Source organism: Ochlerotatus camptorhynchus, unplaced genomic scaffold (assembly GCF_037179485.1).
Source record: "Ochlerotatus camptorhynchus isolate MF236.1 unplaced genomic scaffold, CSIRO-AGI_Acam_v1.1 ptg000010l, whole genome shotgun sequence".
Classification (NCBI taxonomy): domain Eukaryota; kingdom Metazoa; phylum Arthropoda; class Insecta; order Diptera; family Culicidae; genus Ochlerotatus; species Ochlerotatus camptorhynchus.
The window spans coordinates 40,678-60,538 of NW_027040502.1; the positions used below are offsets into that span (position 1 = coordinate 40,678).

The following is a 19,861-nucleotide window of genomic DNA, read 5'->3' on the forward strand; positions in this document are numbered from 1 at the left end:
TGGTCAAGGGAAAACGCGTGTAAATCGGTGAAATCGTTTATTTAAAAAATCAAATTAAATTTCTTTTTCAAGTTCAATTAGTATAAAATTCAGGAAAAATATTCAGTTAGGCTTCCGCTTTTCCAAATCCGAATTGCCGGGCCTTACGCTTGACCCCTGCCATCAGATTTTGTACAGCCACCTTGTCCACCTTCTTCGCCGCAGAAAGCCAGTTTGCTTTTTTTTTTTTTTTTTAAACTTTATTTTAGAGATTTTTAGCCTGAGGCTAGTTCATCTCTTAAAGCCAGTTTGCCTTGAACTGCTGCTCGCCCTTAGCAGTTTTTTTGGTCTTCTTTAGGTTCCGCTTGACAATAGCCCAGTATTTCTCAATTGGGCGGAGCTCTGGCGTGTTGGGAGGGTTCTTGTCCTTGGGAACCACCTGCACGTTGTTGGCGGCGTACCACTCCATGGCCTTTTTACCGTATTGGCAAGATGCCAAATCCGGCCAAAACAGTACGGAACAACCGTGTTTCTTCAGGAAAGGCAGCAGACGTTTATTCAAACACTCTTTCACGTAAATTTCTTGGTTGACAGTCCCGGAAGCTATGAAAATGCTGCTTTTCAAGCCACAGGTACAGATGGCTTGCCAAACCAGATATTTCTTTGCGAACTTTGACAGTTTCATATGCTTGAAAACATCTGCTACCTTTCCCCTTCCTTTTGCCGTATAAAACTCCTGTCCCGGAAGCTGCTTGTAGTCGGCTTTGACGTAGGTTTCGTCGTCCATTACCACGCAGTCAAACTTCGTCAGCATCGTCGTGTACAGCCTCCGGGATCGCGCTTTGGCCGTCGTATTTTGTTTATCATCGCGATTTGGAGTCACTACCTTCTTGTAAGTCGATAGTCCGGCTCGTTTTTTGGCTCGATGCACGGTTGTAGACGATACACCCAGCTTATTTGCGGCATCTCGGAGAGAGAGGTTAGGGTTTCGCTTGAAACTACCGGCAACTCTCTTTGTCGTCTCAGCGGCTTCCGGTTTTCGATTTCCCCCCAATCCAGACTTCCTGGCTGTCGACAAACGTTCCCCAAACACTTTAATTACATTTGTAACGGTTGATTTGGCAACTTTTAGCGATTTTGCCAACTTTGCGTGCGAGTAGCTCGGATTTTCGCGATGCGCGAGCAAAATTTTGATACGCTGCTCTTCTTGCTTGGACGGCATTTTGACAACTGAAGAGTGAATTCCAAAATCAAAATAGGAGCAACATTCTACACACACACACCTTCAAAATGAGGGGTGTTCAGGTTTTTTAAATGCAAAATTGAAAGAAATACGTCAAGTTGATATTGACCAAATTTTGACCGTATCACCCTTTAGTGCCAGCACGCGCGGGCGAGCCACCAGTTACGCCAAATCGACGACCAAACGCACCGCCTACAAAAGCCGATACGCTCCCTTGAAAAAGTTATCGAGATTTCTACTAATTAATGAATTATTGACAATTACCTCTCATGATCCTTGGCTCTGATTTTAACTTACCACTTTTTGATTATTTATCAAATACCTCTCCCAGAATATATAACTCCCCGATGCTTTGTTGGTTTCTGGTCTCATTTGGATTGGTCCTGAATTTGTTTGACATCCTGTTCGAAGTAATTCTTTGAGTTCCAGCTTGTACGTGTCTCACGTCATATGATTCGCCATTCATAAAGATAATGGGTTAAAAGGGAGTAAAACATACATAAAGGTAGATTAGTATTAGTTGTACTTGATCCAAACAATAGAAAGAAGCATAGATGTCTTAGTAGAAAAATAAAACTAATAAATAACTAAAAGTGCAATGGATAAGTGTTAGTTCCGGGATCATTTTAGTGTTAGTAGTTATGTTAGTTTTGATCCGTATTCAGCCCTGCTGGCCCCTCCAGCACTATTTGCAGCAATTGTGATAAGATTATGCGACACTGCTACTACTACTATGTTAGATGTATGACTTGTCGCAACGCAATGTCTTTCAATAAATCACTCAATCAATTTGATGTTTGAAAATTTGCTCAAAAGGGCTTTGTTGACACATCATACCTTACCGAAAACTAAAGCACAACAATCCTAATTCTTATTTCAAACCTATCAACATATTTAACACATCTTTCCTAAAATTTCACTTGTTCGTAAGCGCCTGGTTGAAGATATGACTTTCGCTATTGACATTGTCTGTAATTAACAAATACACTAAATAGGAAGATTTATTATACAACTTCATAGGCTAGTCGCCTCCCTAAGCGGACCCCCCGCGTCCTATCTCTTATGTTAATTAACTTTCTGAATTCTATAATTGAAGTTTATTTAATAAATAACTGAAATCTCTAATCTACCTACACAATCATAACCCATGCTTTTAAACTACAATTTAACGTGTTTCAAGTACTTCTGGCTTTTACATATCTTATCTTATATCTTTGTTCGTCCCAGATGACACCTTCAAGTGACTAAAATGCTTCACTTTGAAGTTAGTTTCCAAGCTAATTTTAAATTGTATATTGTATAGGGTAAATGTTCCAACTACGCTCTCACGTTTCCACTATGTCGCACCACAAAAATACATATGGGTATGTCACAATAAAAGCACACCACAGTGGAAAACCCGAGTCATAGTTCAAACACTTATCCCAAATCAAAATGAAGCACATATAAGATTAGTTACAATACCATGTACAAAAATGATGTTTAACATTGTTTTCTGAGTAATACTTCAATGAAAACAACAATGAAAGCTTGTCACGCAAATAGAAGGAGCACTGTTGGGCACTTTCTGAAATATTTCAATAGTATAATTCCCTTGCAAACCCAAATAAATCTATCTGCGTAAAAAATAAATAAAATAAGAGTGATTTGCGGCAAAACCCGCCAGTATCACACCCAACGTCAGTGCCTATATGTAAGCGTACTACGACGCGGCTCTCAATAAAAGGAGTATCAAGTGTGATACTATCACCAACAATCAATACGAAACTAACGATTTTAAATTGGCTCACCACTTTAGTAGCCTATTGGTCCCAAGCAAACGATTAACGTACCCCATTCTAGTTGAAATTCTAGTACTACACTCTGTTTGTTTTGATTCGCTATGAAAGTTTGACAGATAAAATGAGGGGTTATTGGTTTTTCCTATGTTTCGAGGGGTGATTCGACAAGCTTGGGACCGAAGATAGTACCAAAGGTAGTTGAGCACGTTTCTTCGAGACCTACTTGTCTTAGAGTTACCTCTATGCTATCACTGCTAGACTAGATCTTTGGTTCTCTCATGCAGCGGTTTATCAGAGAGGGGAAGCTTAGTAATCCCCATCGCCAACCCATGTCGCCATTCTATCGCGGCATGAGCCAGCAACGCCGACCATAAACCTATCGTCTCCAACACTCCACTATAAAGCATGAAATTAAGCCCGCCCACCAACAGCAAGGTGCAAAAACTAGCCAAGGGAAGGGACTTTATTCACCTTTATACAGCGATATTGTAAAGCAATACAATAAAATCTAATAATGGAGCTAGAAAACATTTATAAGACGTCTAATAAAGCATTTTATAAAATCAATTGAAAACAGCCGATGTAAAGAGTCAATGTTTGTGCAAATTACACTTATTCATTTTGTTATTTGATCAGCGTTTAAAGCTTTTAATAAGTAAATTAATCTTATCAGAGCAAACAGCGAAATAAAGGCTCATCTATCGATCTCAAGGAGCTTTTTTCAGCACATCCTCTTTTATTCAGCATTGTACACTGTTATACAGCATTTATTCAATATGTATGCTTATTTGTGACTTTGAATTGTTTGTTGGGTTGTTAGACTGAACCAGTGTTGTTGAAAAATGAATCTAATACGTCGTTTATAAAGCATTTACAAATCATGTGATTACAACATGTACGCATAGTAGCATAAGAGCTATTAAGCTGACTGTATTTAACTTTATTCAGTAATATTGTAAAGCAATGCAATGAAATCTAATAATGGAGCTAGAGAACATTTATTAGACGTATAATAAAGCATGTTATTAAATCAATTGAAAACAGTCGAATTAAAGTGTCAATGTATGTACAATTTCCACTTATTCAGTTTGTTATTAGATCAAACTTCTTGCGTTGAATTGGGAAGACATTTAACGCTTTTACAGCTTTTAATAAGTAAATTAATCAGATCAGAGCAAACAGTTGAATAAATGTGCATCTATCGATCTCAATGAGCTTTTTCAGCACATAATTTGACAACTCGTTTTATTCAGCATTGTACATGTTATGCAGCATTTATTCAATATATATGCTTATTTGTGACTCTGAATCGTTTGTTGGGTACCTTCAGTCCCCAGAGTTACTGGAGTTTTCTGGGGTACCCGAAGTTGAAAATTGTCAATAATTCTAGCTGGTTCTCCGGAAGATCCGTAATGCCCGGTACTGGTTCACTAGGGCTGATAAGCCAGCTGCTAGCAAAAATGGTAATCAGCATGATGTAAACAGTTTTCAGCAACTGATTTTTATCAGCACGCCAGTTTCAGGTGCCCCTGAATTTGTAAGCTGACTGACATTTTGGTTTTCAGCATGATCGGCTTACTCGCAATGTGTCAACACTTACTCCATGCTGATGGTTTGAGAAAAATTATCAGTACTTTTGAACCAGCGTATGTGTAAAAAAATAAAAGCACTTCGCATGTCATCCATGTATTTAATATACATCATAAATAAAAGGGACACTACACTTCCCTGGGGCACTCCAAGGTTATTCTCCACGGGACTAGAAACAGAATCATTAAAAACAGTCCGACGAGATCTATCAGACAAATAGCTTTCAAACCATTTATATGCAGTACTCGTAATTCCAAAGCGCTTGATTAATCGTAACAATAAGTGCCTACAAATTCATTCCACATCGAACGCTCGACTGTTTCGGTCAAGTATTGCTTGCACTCCGTAATCGGTACTAGTTTTTTTCCCCTATTGAGGTTTTTTTTCAATCCGCTTTCATACTGAGTGGTGTTGTAGTATACAACAGTGCAGTGAGCATCGCGGAATTGTAATTGCCGCTCAATCGTTCGAGAAAGGAAGCAGTCATTTCCGGCCGAGTCCGGCAGATGAGCTGTACATCTCTAACCAACAAGTTTCATCGCATCACGAAACGGCAAACTCAAGGTCATCGAGTTCACCAGCCGGCGAGCCAGCCGGTGCTTTGTTGCAAACACTCGAGGGCAACAATAGAACGATCATCACCATCATTCTCACATCAGGATAGATCATCGTCATCAGCCACACTCCGTGCGCTTGTGTGGAGAGTTAAGTAACAAACGGTTATCTTCCGTTCTCCGCAACCTGATTAATCTCCATACAGTGTTGATTAACTTTTCTGACACTGTTTTTTCCTGAAAAAATTTTCATTTTTTTTTTTTTCTCTTTTTTTTTCATTTACTGTTTTTTTTTTGCAAGTTGATTAATCTCCCTATAGTGTTGATTAACTTTCCTGGCATTATATTTTTCCATTTTAAAGTTTTTTTTTTTTTTTTGCTTTGTTGGATTAAGTATTATTTTTACCGTTATATTTTTTGGATAAGTTTATTTTTTTCTTATTTTTTTTTTTTCTCAACGCATATATATATATATATATATATATATATATATATATATAAATATATATATATATTTCCTTTTTTATGTCGAAATCTGTTGCGGAGGTACTTAAGACCCCGCAATGGATGAAACCAATGATGGCGGGGGTATTTCGCTAGCAGATATCTCCGATGATGAGTCTGTTAAATCTCCATCATTCGAAAATCTGCTTCTCACTGAAGAGGAAATGGATACCTCAGGGGATTCTACTTCGGACCCCAAAACGAGCACTGGAGCTTACCCAAAGGTGATGTCTAAACAACAACCTCCTTCACCCCCTGCCCCCCCTTCTCCACCATCGCCCCCTCGTCCACCTGTTCCCCCTACTCCAACCGTTCCCTTAAAAATTTCTGCGACCCCCCGCCATAAAGCTTACCCAAGCGACTCAAAAGGTCCATGGGTTGTTTTTTTCCGGCCCAAACAAAAACCTTTGAATATTTCTCGGATTTCGAAGGATCTGACAAAACATTTTTCGGCCGTAACCGATATCTTTAAGGTAACGTCAAACAAACTGCGCGTTACCGTTGATGACCTGAAACAGGCAAACCGGATTGTTGCCTGTGAGCTTTTTTCGATCGAATATCGAGTCTACGTCCCCAGTTGTGACGTAGAAATTGAAGGAGTGGTCACCGAATCGAGTCTGACTTGTGAGGATTTCCTGCAAGTCGAATCTTTCGGCATTTTCAAAAACCGTGCCCTCCCGAAAGTCAAGATACTGGACTGCATTCAACTGCAGTCAGTGTCGCACATAGGCACAAAAAAAAAGTATACCCTCTCAGATTCGTTTCGTGTGACCTTTTCAGGATCGGCATTACCTGACTACGTCACAATTGGGAAGGTTCGACTACCTGTACGCTTGTTTGTACCGAGGGTAATGAATTGCTTGAAATGCAAACAACTAGGTCACACCGCGGACTTTTGTTCCAACAAACCGCGGTGCGATCAATGTGGGGAGGAGCATACGGAGGGTCCTTGTCATGCTACCCCAAAATGCGTTTACTGTACAGCAGGGAGAAAAACTAAAGCGGTCTTTGCAAGCTCGCTCTAAGCGCTCGTTAGCAGAAATTTTAAAAACGACCGCTTCATCTTCCCAAACCACCCCAAAAAGCAACAACACATTCCACCTCCTGCCAGATGATGATCAGGGCTCTGACTCAGAGGTGGGTGAGAGTAATCCTTTTGTCTTTAATGGCAACACGAGGAAGCGGTCCAAAATAAACGTCACCCAAAAACCTCGTAAGGCCTCTCGTATGGACTACCAACCTACCTTGACAAATTTAAGAGGTAGCGGAAATGTACCGAAACCCCCACCACCGGGATTTAAATCTTGTAATTTTAACAAGGACTTTCCGCCACTTCCGGGATCATCTAAAACCCCAGATATCCCAGTTTTTCAGCCAGAAAAACAGCTGAATAATCAGCAAGAACATGATGCCATGTTCACGTTTTCTGAAATTGTGGAGAGCATCTTCAATATATTCAACGTCTCTGACTCAACTCGGAACATTATTAATTTAGTGCTTCCATTCGTGAAAACTCTTTTGAAGCAACTAGCTTCTAGGTGGTCCTTCCTTGCATCGATCATATCCTTTGATGGATAATTTTCCGAATGAGGTCGGGGATATGATCTCTGTTCTTCAGTGGAACTGTAGAAGTCTTATACCGAAACTTGACACATTCAAATTTTTAGTTCACAACTCACTTTGTGATGCATTTGCTCTTTGTGAAACATGGCTTTCTTCAGACACCGATCTCCCTTTCCACGATTTTAACATTATTCGCCTTGATCGAGCAGATTCGTATGGAGGGGTGCTTCTCGGGATTCATAAGCTCCATTCCTTTCATAGAATCGATCTGCCTTCCGTGACAGGCATTGAAGTTGTCGCATGTCAGGTAAATATTCGAGGTAAAAGCCTCAGTATTGCCTCAGTATATCTTCCTCCAAGAACTGCGATTTCTCGCCAAGGTCTCTCAGATATCTGCTCAGCTTTATCTGAGCCTCGGTTGATATTAGGAGATTTTAACTCCCACGGTACAGGCTGGGGGGAACTGTACGATGACAACCGCTCAACCCTGATATACGACCTTTGCGATAACTTCAATATGACAATTCTAAACACTGGGGAAGTAACACGAGTGGCCAAACCTCCAGCAAGAGAAAGTAGATTAGACCTCTCCCTCAGTTCGAGCTCACTATCGTTGGATTGCTCGTGGAAAGTAATTCAAGATCCCTACGGTAGTGACCACTTGCCAATCAAAATTTCTATTACCAATGGTTCATCTTCCACTCGCTCGGTTGACATCGCGTACGACCTCACGAAAAACATCGACTGGCAAAAATTTGCGTCCGCGGTTCTCGGTGGTACTGATTCGGTTGAGATACTCCCTCCGCTGGATGAGTACTCCTTTTTATCGCGACTTATCGTTGACTGCGCTCTTCAAGCACAGACGAAACGCGTTCCGGGTGTTTTCGTTCGCAAACGACCTCTCACTCCGTGGTGGGATAAGGATTGCACCGACGCGAACAGCGAGAAGTCCGCCGCGTTTAAACGCTTCCGCAAACACGGTAAGGTCGAGGATTTCGAGCGGTACACCGACCTCGAGAAAACTTTTAAGAGCTTGATTAAAGCCAAAAAACGCGGTTACTGGCGTCGGTTCGTCGATGGTTTGTCGAGAGAGACTTCGATGAGAACACTCTGGAATGTCGGCAGGAGAATGCGCAACGCGTCATCACCGGTCAACGAAGACAAGGAGTACTCAGACAGTTGGATATTCAGCTTCGCGCAGAAAGTTTGCCCGGATTCGGTGTCGGTTCAAACCAACGTTCGTGATAGTCCGTCGGGTAGTAACGAAATAGATTCTCCGTTTTCGATGGTGGAATTCTCACTTGCTCTCCTCTCATGTAACAACTCAGCTCCAGGAATGGATAGAATCAAGTTCAACTTGCTCAAAAATCTCCCAGACGTCGCGAAGAGACGCTTGTTGAACTTATTCAATCAATTTCTGGAGCACAACATTGTTCCGGATGATTGGAGGCAAGTAAGAGTTATCGCCATTCGAAAACCCGGTAAACCCGCGTCGGATTATAACTCGTACCGTCCCATCGCGATGCTGTCCTGTATACGGAAATTGTTGGAGAAAATGATTCTTTTTCGTCTAGACAAATGGGTCGAGTCGAATGGTTTACTTTCAGATACGCAATTTGGATTTCGGAGAGGCAAAGGAACGAGCGACTGTCTTGCGTTGCTTTCAACTGAAATTCAACTGGCCTATGCGCAAAAACAGCAAATGGGTTCAGTTTTCTTGGATATTAAGGGGGCTTTTGATTCTGTTTGTATCGATGTCCTTTCGGATAAACTCCACGATAGTGGGCTTTCACCAATTATGAACAACTATTTGAGCAACTTGTTGTCTGAGAAATATATGAGCTTTTCTCATGGAAACTCGACAACTTCACGAATTAGTTACATGGGTCTCCCCCAGGGCTCATGTTTAAGCCCCCTTCTTTATAATTTTTACGTTAAAGACATTGATGGTTGTCTTGACGAAAATTGCTCGCTAAGGCAGCTTGCAGATGACGGCGTTGTGTCCGTTATAGGGCCAAGTGCACCGGACCTGCAAGGACCATTGCAAGATACCTTAGACAATTTGTCTACTTGGGCTATGAAGCTGGGTATCGAATTCTCTCCGGAGAAAACTGAGTTGGTTGTTTTTTCTAGGAAGCATCATCCTGCACAGTTACAGCTTCAACTAAAGGGTAGAACAATCACTCAAAGTATATCTTTCAAGTATTTAGGTGTCTGGTTCGATTCCAAATGCACATGGGGAAAACATATTGCGTATCTAAAACAAAAATGCCAACAAAGAATCAATTTTCTTCGTACAATTACCGGAACTTGGTGGGGAGCACACCCGGAAGATCTTATCAGGTTGTATCGAACAACCATCTTGTCGGTTCTAGAGTACGGTAGCTTCTGCTTTCAATCCGCGGCGAAAACACATATCTTGAAGCTGCAACGAGTTCAATACCGTTGCCTCCGAATCGCGCTTGGCTGTATGCACTCGACGCATACGATGAGCCTCGAAGTACTCGCGGGTGTTCTCCCACTGACAGATCGTTTCGCTGAGCTGTCTTTCCGGTTCCTCATCCGTTGTGAAGTATTGAATCCTTTGGTAATAGAACAGTTTGAGAAGCTGCTCGACCAAAATCCTCAAACAAGATTCATGAGTTTGTACTATGAGTACATGACGCTGGAGGTTGGTCCTTCTTCATTAATCTCCAATCGTGATTGCTTCCAAGCCTTCTATAGTTCCTCTGTAAATTTTGATCTGACCATGATGCAAGAAATCCATGGAATACCAGATCACCATCGGTCGATGGTTGTTCCCTCAATTTTTGCAATCAAGTACCACCATGTAAGTAACGATAAAATATTTTTCACAGATGGGTCAACCATAAATGCTTCCACTGGATTTGGTGTATTTAATCAATTTCATAGCGCCTCCTATAAACTGCAGAAACCATGCTCCGTATACGTTGCGGAACTCGCAGCTATATTTTACGCAGTAGAGCGAATTGCCTCACTACCTTCTGACCATTATTTCATTTTTACGGATAGTCTTAGCTCATTGGAGGCTATTCGTTCAATGAGGCCGATGAAGCACTCCTCGTATTTCCTGCCTGAAATACGATCTAAACTGAGTGCTTTATCTAACTGCTCCTATACTATCACCTTAGCTTGGGTCCCATCTCATTGCTCAATTCCGGGTAATGAGAAAGCGGACTCATTGGCTAAGGTGGGCGCTATGGAAGGCGATATTTTTGAGCGACAAATCGCCTTCAACGAATTTTTCTCCATTGCTCGCCAGCAAGTCCTCATCAGTTGGCAACAAAAATGGAATGATGGTGAATTGGGAAGATGGTTACATTCCATTCTCCCACAGGTGTCGAACAAACCATGGTTCAAAGGGTTGGACATGAGCCGCGACTTTATACGCGTTATTTCAAGGCTTATGTCCAATCACTGCTCGTTAGACTCGCACTTCTATCGAATTGGGCTCTCAGGCAGCAATTTATGTGCGTGTGGCAGTGGTTATCACGATATCGAGCATGTTGTTTGGTCGTGTACCTTACACCGTGTTGCCAGATCTGAGTTATCCACATCCCTCAGGGCCCGAGGAAAACAACCCGCGATACCCGTTAGAGATGTCTTGGCGAGCCGAGACCTTGACTATTTGAATTTAATTTATGTGTTTTTAAAACGGATAGATTTGAGGATTTAGAAGTTAGTGTCATCTTGTGTTCTCCCAAGTTGTTAGCTACCCATCGGTGTACCCCCATGTTTGTCTTTTTCATCAGAGTGTCGCCTAGTTCGAGATCAAGAGCACATTGCTCTCCAAACCTTGTGTTCACAATCCCTACCCTGCCATCCATTTGTTACAATTTGTTACCCCTAACCTCGAGATAGCCGCGAGTAATCGGCCCCCGCTTTACTAACGTTAGTTTTAAGTAATTTTGTTATCTAAACAATGAATATCGGCTCCGCAAAGCTACTGCAAATGAGCCTGGAAAAATAAACGAATTATTAAAAAAAAAAAAAAAAGTGCCTACAAATTGTTTCAAGAGCGCGTTTTAGATCCAAAAAACAGCAACAATCGTATCTCTACGCTCCAAGATATCTTTCCACTTCGCTTATACCCAATTCAACGCGGTTTCACAAGAATGACCTTCCTGATATCCCGATTGTTCTCGGGAATCGACTAAAGATTGAGATCCGCTATCCATGCTACTCTTCTGGAACGTGGACCATTACTGCGTATACCCGTGTAACGGTAGTATGGTGAAATCAATATTTTTTTTATTCATGCCGAATTTATATTCTTATTGTAATTTATTAAAAGTTAATTTTAAAATTAATGAAAAATACAGTGGAGGTACGCCCGGCTATAATTGTAGCTTTTGAAATTCTGGATACCTAAAATTCTATTCCAATACCATTCTCCTACCATCAAAGGGAAGTTCATCACCCTAGTTAGCGCTGCACATGAAACATCGATTTGTACAATTACTGCAGCAGCGGTCTTGGTGGACGCCTAATTCTACCACCAGACAGCGTTCGCGTGCTTTATCAATTTCATTCCTACACCTGCAATTTGGACTGCACTCTGACACTTTACATTTCCTCTCTTCAATTGAATATTATTTTTGCTCATGTTGCAGGGATTATGGGTGAAACATTACAATGTAACTGCGAGCGTTGTATGAAATCTGAAACTAATGCTTTCTGTGTTTCAATTTTCAATATGGCTAATCGATTCCAGGATACCAGGATTTAAAATTTGAATTACTTCACGCGAATGATTTCTTTCTTTGAACAAATAGGTACCTCAGACTGCATAACTACTTACCAACGATTTAGGACATTGATAATTGACGAAAACTGAGTGAGAATATTGGAACTTTGCTTTTCGTTCCAAACAATGAAACTATTTTGACAATTTGCGTGCGAAGAAAATGTGCAAAAGAGGCCGTCTGAATATCGGCGCATGTCCTTTGATATCATTCCCATCCCATCCCAACAGATGGCCGTCATGAAACAGCATGCCAATCTGGGTGTTTGTTTATCTATGCAGATTGCACGTGGACCGAGGCGGAGGCGTCGTAAGCAACAGGTACAGCACCACGTGGTCGTGTTTACCAACAAAAATCTGAAATTTATGACCTGCGCTCTTTACAATACCGGCGGAGATACTCTGGAGGATTTTCTAGTATAAAAAAGAATTAGGTAAAAAGAAATTTATTCGAGACATACGGCATCATAATCATAATAATACTAGCCCCTAAGATAATCCATGAAAAACGGAGTGTCTTCAGGAGCGTAAGGAATTATCGGAACGTCATAAGGCATGGGAAAGGTGGGATGCTGTTGATCAGGCTTCGATTCCATCGGGAAGAAGTTTTCCTCAATCTAAAAGAAGAAACAAGTTGGAAAAAATATGCGTAAATCTTGCCTCAATATGCTAGCTTACCACAAACTTTGGCAAGAATAAGACACCTGCCTCGTAGCTGTTGATCCTGAGCGGCGCTTCAAACTTGGCCGATTTATTGTACACACCCCAGGCAGCTTTCGAAAGATTCGCCGACGTCAGCAAGAACCAATACAGACCTCGATGGGACCACCGACAGTAGGTTTTGATGTGAGGTACTGCTTTGGTCCTATTCCTAGAATCACTTTTCCACTGATGCAAATAGTCCTTCAACCACTGCTGCTTATCGTTCGTGGCCTTCATATATGGTAGGCATCCTCCTCCCAGCAAATGATCGTGACTGTTCCTAACATTGGAGAAACTTGGGAATATCATCTTGAAAGCAGGAACTCTTCGCAGTCCGATGGGGGCCGAGTCCCTCCTAAAACTGGCCATTATTTCCGACAGGACCCAAGACTGTGGAGTTGGACCAAGGCTGCCTATGCTGGAACTTTGAGCCACCAGCGGACAAGTATCATCGACAGGAGCGGAATGCTTTCCCAGTAAATAACCTAACCGAGGATGTCCCCATAGCGGTCCTTTAGGAGTATTAAGATGGCCACCAGGAACTGATGCAACTAGGAAAACGCTGAGAACGAATTACTATTTAAGTATCCTAGTTAAATCTATAGGAAATCAGTCTAAAATACTCACTTAACCTGACTGAAATCGCTCTTTTGAACTCTAGTCACCCACTGTTGCAGGTGACCAATTTTATATGAATTCAAATATGTGATCAAACTTTCCCGGAAACCTGTCTTGCTTTCGCCGAAACCTGTATCCGCATCCTCCGGAACCGCCGGTAACCTTGGACTGACCCACAGCCCCTGTGTGCGGTTGTGCCAATCGTCTTCGTATAAATTAGCCGTCGACACTACAACTCGCATCGACCCGTCCGTATATCCGTACAGCCCCATTTTGGTATGGTGGACCCCGAAGGGTGTGCTAATGTTGACTTTCACTGCCGTTACGTTCGGCTTTTTCGAGGACACCATCTTCAGCTCGGGAGTTTCATCGCCATATAGAATCAATAATGGACGATCTTCGTATCCGGCAAAAAAATAATGCCCCAGAAGCCACCCGATATCCACCATAAAGTTCATTTGAACGGAACATTCCAGCTCCCCCAGGCTGCCGTCCAGCAGTTCCTGAAACGTTACCGACAACGGTTCCGAGTGGGTCACTTTGGCATCGGTTATAGTCGTTAGGAAGTAGTTGTAGGGAGCTGCATCCGCAAGCTTCTTGGCCATTTGACCTTTGGGAGCTACCACTGGATAGTAGTCGTGAATATTCCGTGGGATAACCTTTTTCAATGAAATTCCCGTCTCTTTGGGTGGATCTGGTTTTTTCTGAGCCTGTGAACTGCTGGTCGACGGTTGGGGTTCTGTTTTCTTTTGCTCTTCACGTATTTTAGCCATTTTCGCCCTACGCTCGGCAAACAGATCAGCCACGGCGTTACCTTTCGGTGGAGATTTTTTGCTAGAAGAGGAACTGATCGATTTGGCATCACTATTTGCGGTGGATACACTTCCGGGCTGGGAACTAGCTACTTTCGGCGACGATCCACTGGTGGAGCTCGGTTGCGAATCGAGTTTGGTGTCGTTCTTAGAATGCTTCGTCGGAGGACGATTATTGTTTAGCAGGTCGGGATAAATTTGGGCTAAAATTTTGAGCTGTTCTCCAACCACCTCCCGGCTCATGAATAGCTCGTCCGGTATGCGATACTTGTCCTTAGCTGGAGCTTCCACTAGAATCGATTCCACTACAAAACAGCAATGCGTGAAGGTTAAACGGTGTGAATCGGGTGTAAGCAGTTACTGATACTTACAATGTGGATGGGAAAATTCCTTGAAATGCGCGGGATTCTTGCGGTAACAATCGGAACCATACTGGCAAATCTTATCTGGCACTAGAAGTGTAGAACAAGAATGGTAAATGCTGAGAAAGCTAACGGACATGGGTCAAACTACTCGAAACTACTTACCTTTCTCAATGGTCCTTCTTTTATTACTTTCCATTTTATTTTATCAGTCGCTTATTTTTTAAAGGGATTAACTTTTACAATAGCAAATAAGAACACACTAATTTAAAAACTAGAAACCTTTTATTTATTTCCTTCGAGAATTTCGAGCCGCGCAAGCATCAGATGCTGTTCAATCTGCAAAAGACCGGAGCATCGGTGGATTGGACAGAATAAGAAAACCAAAACAAAATTTGCCAAAATGTGACAGGAAGAAAATGCCTTACAGTAGAGGCAACCATGGCGCTGAGCGGTGAGCAATAATAGGGATTGTCACCTACATTTTTGAAAGTGATATTACCCGAGATTACTGCTTGTTCGTTTCCCTTCATAGACTGCTTTTCAGAATTAATTAATCCAAAATAAATTTTAAATTCTCTCCGAATTCCTTGAAAATTTATTAAAAACAGAACACTCCGAAAAATTCATATAATTCATCCTTTGATGCTAATAGACATTGAAAGTTTTTTTTAAAATAGCAATTGAAGCTTCCTTTTATAATTCTATTTAAAATTAGCATGAATTCTCTTTAGAATTCCCATCCAATTCACTTCAGAATTATCCTGGAGTTCTCCTCTAAATTGTTCTCGAAATTCACTTAAAATTCTTCATCTTCACAGATTTCCTTTGGAATTTCTTTCCACTAAGCTATTTTAAAATTAAAAATCTACTCTGAACTCACACAATTGACTTTCGAGAGTTATTCCATAGAGGTAACTCTATATTACCAGTTACTGACCATCATCAAGGCTGATTGAATACTCGTCATATTGGGTGGGTTGGAAGTGCTTTCGGCCTTTCGTGATTCTACCTTTTTTGATTCGGCCTTTCGTAGTACTCCCAGGAGGTCTCAACATGTTCCATATAAAATAATGACAGCAGTCGGTGCAATTAAGAAGACTTATAAAAAAAACAAAATTGGGTATAAAGCAGAACTATCACCAACGGTTAAATCACAGACAACAGACATAACACATTGCATATTTCTCCCTGTAAAACATCGTCGCTAAAACATTACCGCCATCTGTCGAGTACAATGTGGTGGGCACTACGCTGAACAGATGGCGGTAGTGTGTAAACGTCAAACTCAAAGGAATTGACTATGCGCGCCACAGGTGGCGGTACTACCAACTACGATACTTTTAAATTGTCCGTTACATGCTTGTTCGATGAAAAATAATGATGTGTGTTCAAATGTTATCTTACTTTAGTCTATGTAATTCATATATTTATCATTCAAAGTAAAAGGTACAAATCAAGTTCGAATTACGCTCCATTGCTCCGAACAACCGTTTCACTTCTCATTTTCTCCCCCGACTGTTTTCTTCTCGAGTCGGTAGAAATCCTTGCTGTTCTCCTTGTGCAGATTCAGCTTCAGAGCGAACCCATCGGCCAAATCCTGAATCGTATCCATCTCCTTGCTGGTCAACCCTTCCGGGAGGGTAAGCTGTTTGCTTTTCTCGTCTTCCACAAATGCCTCCAGCGTTTTCGTCATCGTTTCCGTAAATTTGATTTGCTCGTCGGTTTGCCGCTCGTCCTTGCGTTCTTTCAAACCGAAAGCACGCGCACATATGGTTCGTTCTTCTTGTCGATGCTTTTCCCAGCGTTCGTTTAAAATTTTCAACTCCTTTACGATGTCCTTGTTGGTCGGTTCCAGTCGCTGAGCTTTCAACAAACTGGTCTTGGCACGCTGGTAGTCTCCCAGGTTCATCAGGGCCCGTCCCTCGTGGAACAACGGTCGTGACATACGATCAATATTTCCGAGACGACGGATTTCGTTGATCATCGAACAGGCCCGACGAGGATTTTCCTTTTTGTTGTAGCAAACGGCCAGGCTCGTGTACAGCGAAATCAGTGTTTCGGTTTGCTCTTTCTGTTCTTCCTCGTCCTTCACGTTGCACCGTTCCAGGAAGTTGACGGCTTTGTGGTAATCGTTGATTGCATTCGCAACCATGTTCCGCTTGAAGAAGTCCTTGGCGTGAGTCCTGGTGTCGGTAACTTTCTGCTTCACCACAGCGTAGGTCATTTTCTCCTCTTGGGTCAGTTTATCCAAGGCCTCTGCATCACCTGGATCGGTAAAGCTAACCAGCTTCACGATAAACAAGGCGTCAGCTTTGGGTTTGATCCGTGGTTTGCATCCCAGTTCACCAAACAGAACCTGATATCCGATCACGAATTGTGCCTCCTCGCTGGGTTTCATGGACTTGACCGCTTCCTCCAAACCTCCGACCACTTCGTCTTTGCCGATGGTGAATGTCTTGAATTCGCCACGCATCGAAGTGGAATCGAACGCGTACGTCTCGCTCTCAAAGTACCCATTGTAATCGATTGTGACCCGGGCGCGATCCGGCACCAGCTCTTCACCAACACCCTGCTTGGTGATGCGTTTGTACACAAACTCCGACACCATAAACATTTGCGCACGCAGCTCATCGAAACTCCTATCCCAGGGGCTCATTATCTTCCGGTGGGCATCCTCGTCCTCGTCGGCACTACCGTAGTCGTCTTCCATGAAGAACTCCTCCCCGTGGTCGTTGTACTTTGTGCTGATCTGAAACTGGGCACCATGTTCGCCGAGCAAATCGCTGGAAGATGGAGGAAGGGGTGAAAACAGTGTTTCGATGTACAGTTGAAAACAATTACCTGATGTTCAGCGCTTCCTTCAACACTGATCCGTCCATTGTTTACAGGTTCTAGTGGAATTTAACGCGTAAAATTACTAAAAAGCTGAGTAAGCAAAAAAAATGGTTCAATCAGCTTTGTCCGGTAGCGTGGTCGGTTCTCTTTTGTTATTTACTTCGTTTTCGTAGAAAAGTGACAAGCAAGTGCGCCGAAAAAGATTCGTTCGATGCAGAATCCAACTTCGTTGTGGAGTGAAACGTTTCTGAAGGTTCTCGAGCTTGCTGCCTTTGTATGCCAAGTGCAACAGAAACAAAAACATCAAACGGTGCGCGCTGCACCATGGACGCATACCGGAATTTAGAATGGTAATTTTCCATTCATTTATCACTCTTATTTCACCAGTTAATAATAAATCTCACCCAACCGTAGGTCCAAACAGAACCGGCGTAGCGAACAGCGATTGCTGGAGTACTTTTCCGTCGATTTTTCCCAATACGAAGAGGACATCTTCAATCTGCACATTAACGAAGTCGATGCGGTGCACCAGCTGAACGATACGTTCCGGGATGACAATGCGGTGGCCTTGGAATACCCAGTAGATCCGCGAACCGGCATGGAAGTAAGGCAGCTGGATATCGATACAACCAAGGGTATGAGATTGTACGATAGCTTTCCCAGTGGGTCCATGCTGACGAGGGCCGAACACCAGCACTGCTTGATGGTTTTGAACAGAAAGAACATGAGACTTGGGTTTGAGAGTGCCGAGGATCGGGAAGCTTTACACAAGTATTACGCCCTGAAGAAGAAACTGGGCAAGGAGCCTTTGCTATATGCAAGCTTTGTCAAGAATTACTTCAACAATCACTTGGTCTGTAGGAAAAGCACGATCGAGAAGGATTTGGACGATTTAGTCGTTGCTATCTGGAAGGGAAAGGCCGGCAATATGTTGAGCGAGATCTCCAGTAGAACATATATATTGAGTACGGCAGTAATGTGGCTAAATTACAAAAGCCATGAACAAAATGTGCAGTTTGAGCCCGTGTCCGAAAATGTGGTGGAGCATGGAGTTGTGAGGAATATTTTTACCGAGAATTTGCTACAGTGTAAAACTCTGAAGCGAAACAAACGAGTTTTGGACAATTTTTTCAAGGATCAACATTTTTCGATGCCGATGAATGATGCTGTTCAGGTTGATACAGTACTGAAGCAAGACGAAGACGTGAGGTTCGTAGTCGATTCGGGGACACTTTGTCATCTGTTGGACTGTGCAAGCAATATGGACGAGCAATGGATGGTGCCTTTGCGGATTGAGACGGTTGAGCATCGAAATGTAATTCTTATTGGGAAGAAGTTTCCCGCAACGAAAATGTCCACGCACGCGAGAAACGTAAAAGCGCACAAGTATCTAGTGAGAAGCTTTATGTCGATTACCAAAAAAGAGGCAACCCATGGTTTGGATAAGAAAACGGAGGAACGAGATGCCAAATGCTCCAAAGAAATCGACTACAAAGTGGTAGAGTTCGATGAGTATCTTCGTTTGATCGATGCGAAATCTAAAACGCAATATCATCCTCATCGAAACAGTCGTCTTCAATTATGGAAACTACAGGATGGAGATGATCAGTATAGGTTCCTGATAAGATCCCGAATGGATTGCTACGAATCTCTGCGTAAGATGAAATTCTACATAAATATATCGATCAAACTGGAATATCAAGCAGAGTTCGGTGCTGAGCAGATGACCAAGAGTGAATTGATTCGAGAATGGGTTCGTCAATTCCTTAGGCCCAATTCCAGGACACTTCGGCTTCGGATCAACGTGGTCACTCATGCCATCCTCTCACACCATTATCTGGAACTGAAGGACATCGAAGAGGCGTTGAAACGAACGTACGACATCGAACCAGCAAATCTCATTACAAACCTCTGGCAAACACTGAAGCTCCTGTTGAATTTCCCTCCTGGAGAGCACATAATGCACCACGATATCAAAAACAAAGAAACCATCATGATCCTCTCCAGCGATAACATGACCAGCACAGTGGGTTCATCCATCGATCTGGGAGAGCTGTATTCTAACGTCGAATACGTACAACCAGCCTTGGAATCGTACCAGTGGATTCCTATCGACACATCTGTGATAACTCAACTGCATCGCGAACACACGCTTCTACCGTGCACTTTTCCTCATTGGAACAGCGTCCAACGCATCACTTCCAGGGAGAAATTCAAGCACAAACGTCCTGCTGCTGCACCACCACCTTCGGTGGTGAAAACTAAGAAGAAATCCAAACGTCGCAAACAGAAAGATTACGAGAAGAAGCTTCAAAAGAAAAATCAGAAGGTTTTCGTAAATGAGATACAGCAATCGTTGAACACATTTGCACCTTATGAGGGACCTTCACGGAGTAATGCCTTCATGACCAATGCAACGAAGAAGGACCCGACGGACCTGGTTAGCTTCGCCAAGGCACGGGAACCGTTCGATTATCAAGCGTACATGAAACAAGCAAGTGCGAAGAAAGAAGACCAATAAACTGTAACGAAACAAACTTTTTTCTTCCT

The 19,861-nt window shown here is 42.5% G+C and overlaps 4 protein-coding genes across 4 annotated transcripts in view; 1 reads left to right on the top strand and 3 right to left on the bottom strand.

The window, feature by feature from the left end:
* The window catches only part of LOC135700153 (cyclic nucleotide-gated cation channel beta-3-like), a 47,375-nt gene extending 35,264 nt beyond the window's left edge, over window positions 1-12,111 (bottom strand). The window contains exon 1 of the mRNA XM_065220575.1: window positions 12,037-12,111. The gene's annotated coding sequence lies outside the window, so the exon portion shown is untranslated. The remainder of the gene's footprint in view (window positions 1-12,036) is intronic.
* Window positions 12,112-12,426: 315 nt separating this feature from the next.
* On the bottom strand, window positions 12,427-14,804 carry LOC135699444 (probable tyrosyl-DNA phosphodiesterase). Its single transcript, XM_065219710.1, has 5 exons — window positions 14,639-14,804; window positions 14,483-14,563; window positions 13,309-14,416; window positions 12,658-13,243; window positions 12,427-12,596 (listed from the first exon to the last, which is right to left on the bottom strand). Exons 1-5 carry the CDS (start codon window positions 14,670-14,672, stop codon window positions 12,462-12,464), a joined length of 1,944 nt encoding a protein of 647 aa, XP_065075782.1. The 5' UTR covers window positions 14,673-14,804; the 3' UTR covers window positions 12,427-12,461.
* A 1,099-nt stretch (window positions 14,805-15,903) lies between these two features.
* Window positions 15,904-17,391, bottom strand: LOC135699457 (inactive peptidyl-prolyl cis-trans isomerase shutdown-like). The gene is made up of 2 exons (XM_065219722.1): window positions 17,318-17,391; window positions 15,904-17,259 (listed from the first exon to the last, which is right to left on the bottom strand). The coding sequence occupies exons 1-2, from the start codon at window positions 17,353-17,355 to the stop codon at window positions 15,969-15,971; spliced, it is 1,329 nt and encodes a 442-aa protein (XP_065075794.1). The 5' UTR covers window positions 17,356-17,391; the 3' UTR covers window positions 15,904-15,968.
* Window positions 17,392-17,619: 228 nt separating this feature from the next.
* On the top strand, window positions 17,620-19,852 carry LOC135699461 (uncharacterized). The gene is made up of 2 exons (XM_065219737.1): window positions 17,620-17,661; window positions 17,726-19,852. Exons 1-2 carry the CDS (start codon window positions 17,636-17,638, stop codon window positions 19,830-19,832), a joined length of 2,133 nt encoding a protein of 710 aa, XP_065075809.1. The 5' UTR covers window positions 17,620-17,635; the 3' UTR covers window positions 19,833-19,852.
* Window positions 19,853-19,861: the final 9 nt, after the last annotated feature.

Excerpts from the sequence above, each read along its gene's own strand:
- LOC135699444 (XM_065219710.1), bottom strand. The coding sequence starts at position 14,672 with ATGGAAAGTAATAAAAGAAGGACCATTGAGAAAG. Across the intron at positions 14,564-14,638 it reads AAGAAGGACCATTGAGAAAG|TGCCAGATAAGATTTGCCAG; the intron begins GTAAGTAGTTTC and ends CTACACTTCTAG. Across the intron at positions 13,244-13,308 it reads AGCGATTTCAGTCAGGTTAA|CGTTTTCCTAGTTGCATCAG; the intron begins GTGAGTATTTTA and ends ATTCGTTCTCAG.
- LOC135699457 (XM_065219722.1), bottom strand. The coding sequence starts at position 17,355 with ATGGACGGATCAGTGTTGAAGGAAGCGCTGAACATCAG. Across the intron at positions 17,260-17,317 it reads AAGGAAGCGCTGAACATCAG|CGATTTGCTCGGCGAACATG; the intron begins GTAATTGTTTTC and ends TCCATCTTCCAG.
- LOC135699461 (XM_065219737.1), top strand. The coding sequence starts at position 17,636 with ATGGACGCATACCGGAATTTAGAATG. Across the intron at positions 17,662-17,725 it reads GCATACCGGAATTTAGAATG|GTCCAAACAGAACCGGCGTA; the intron begins GTAATTTTCCAT and ends ACCCAACCGTAG.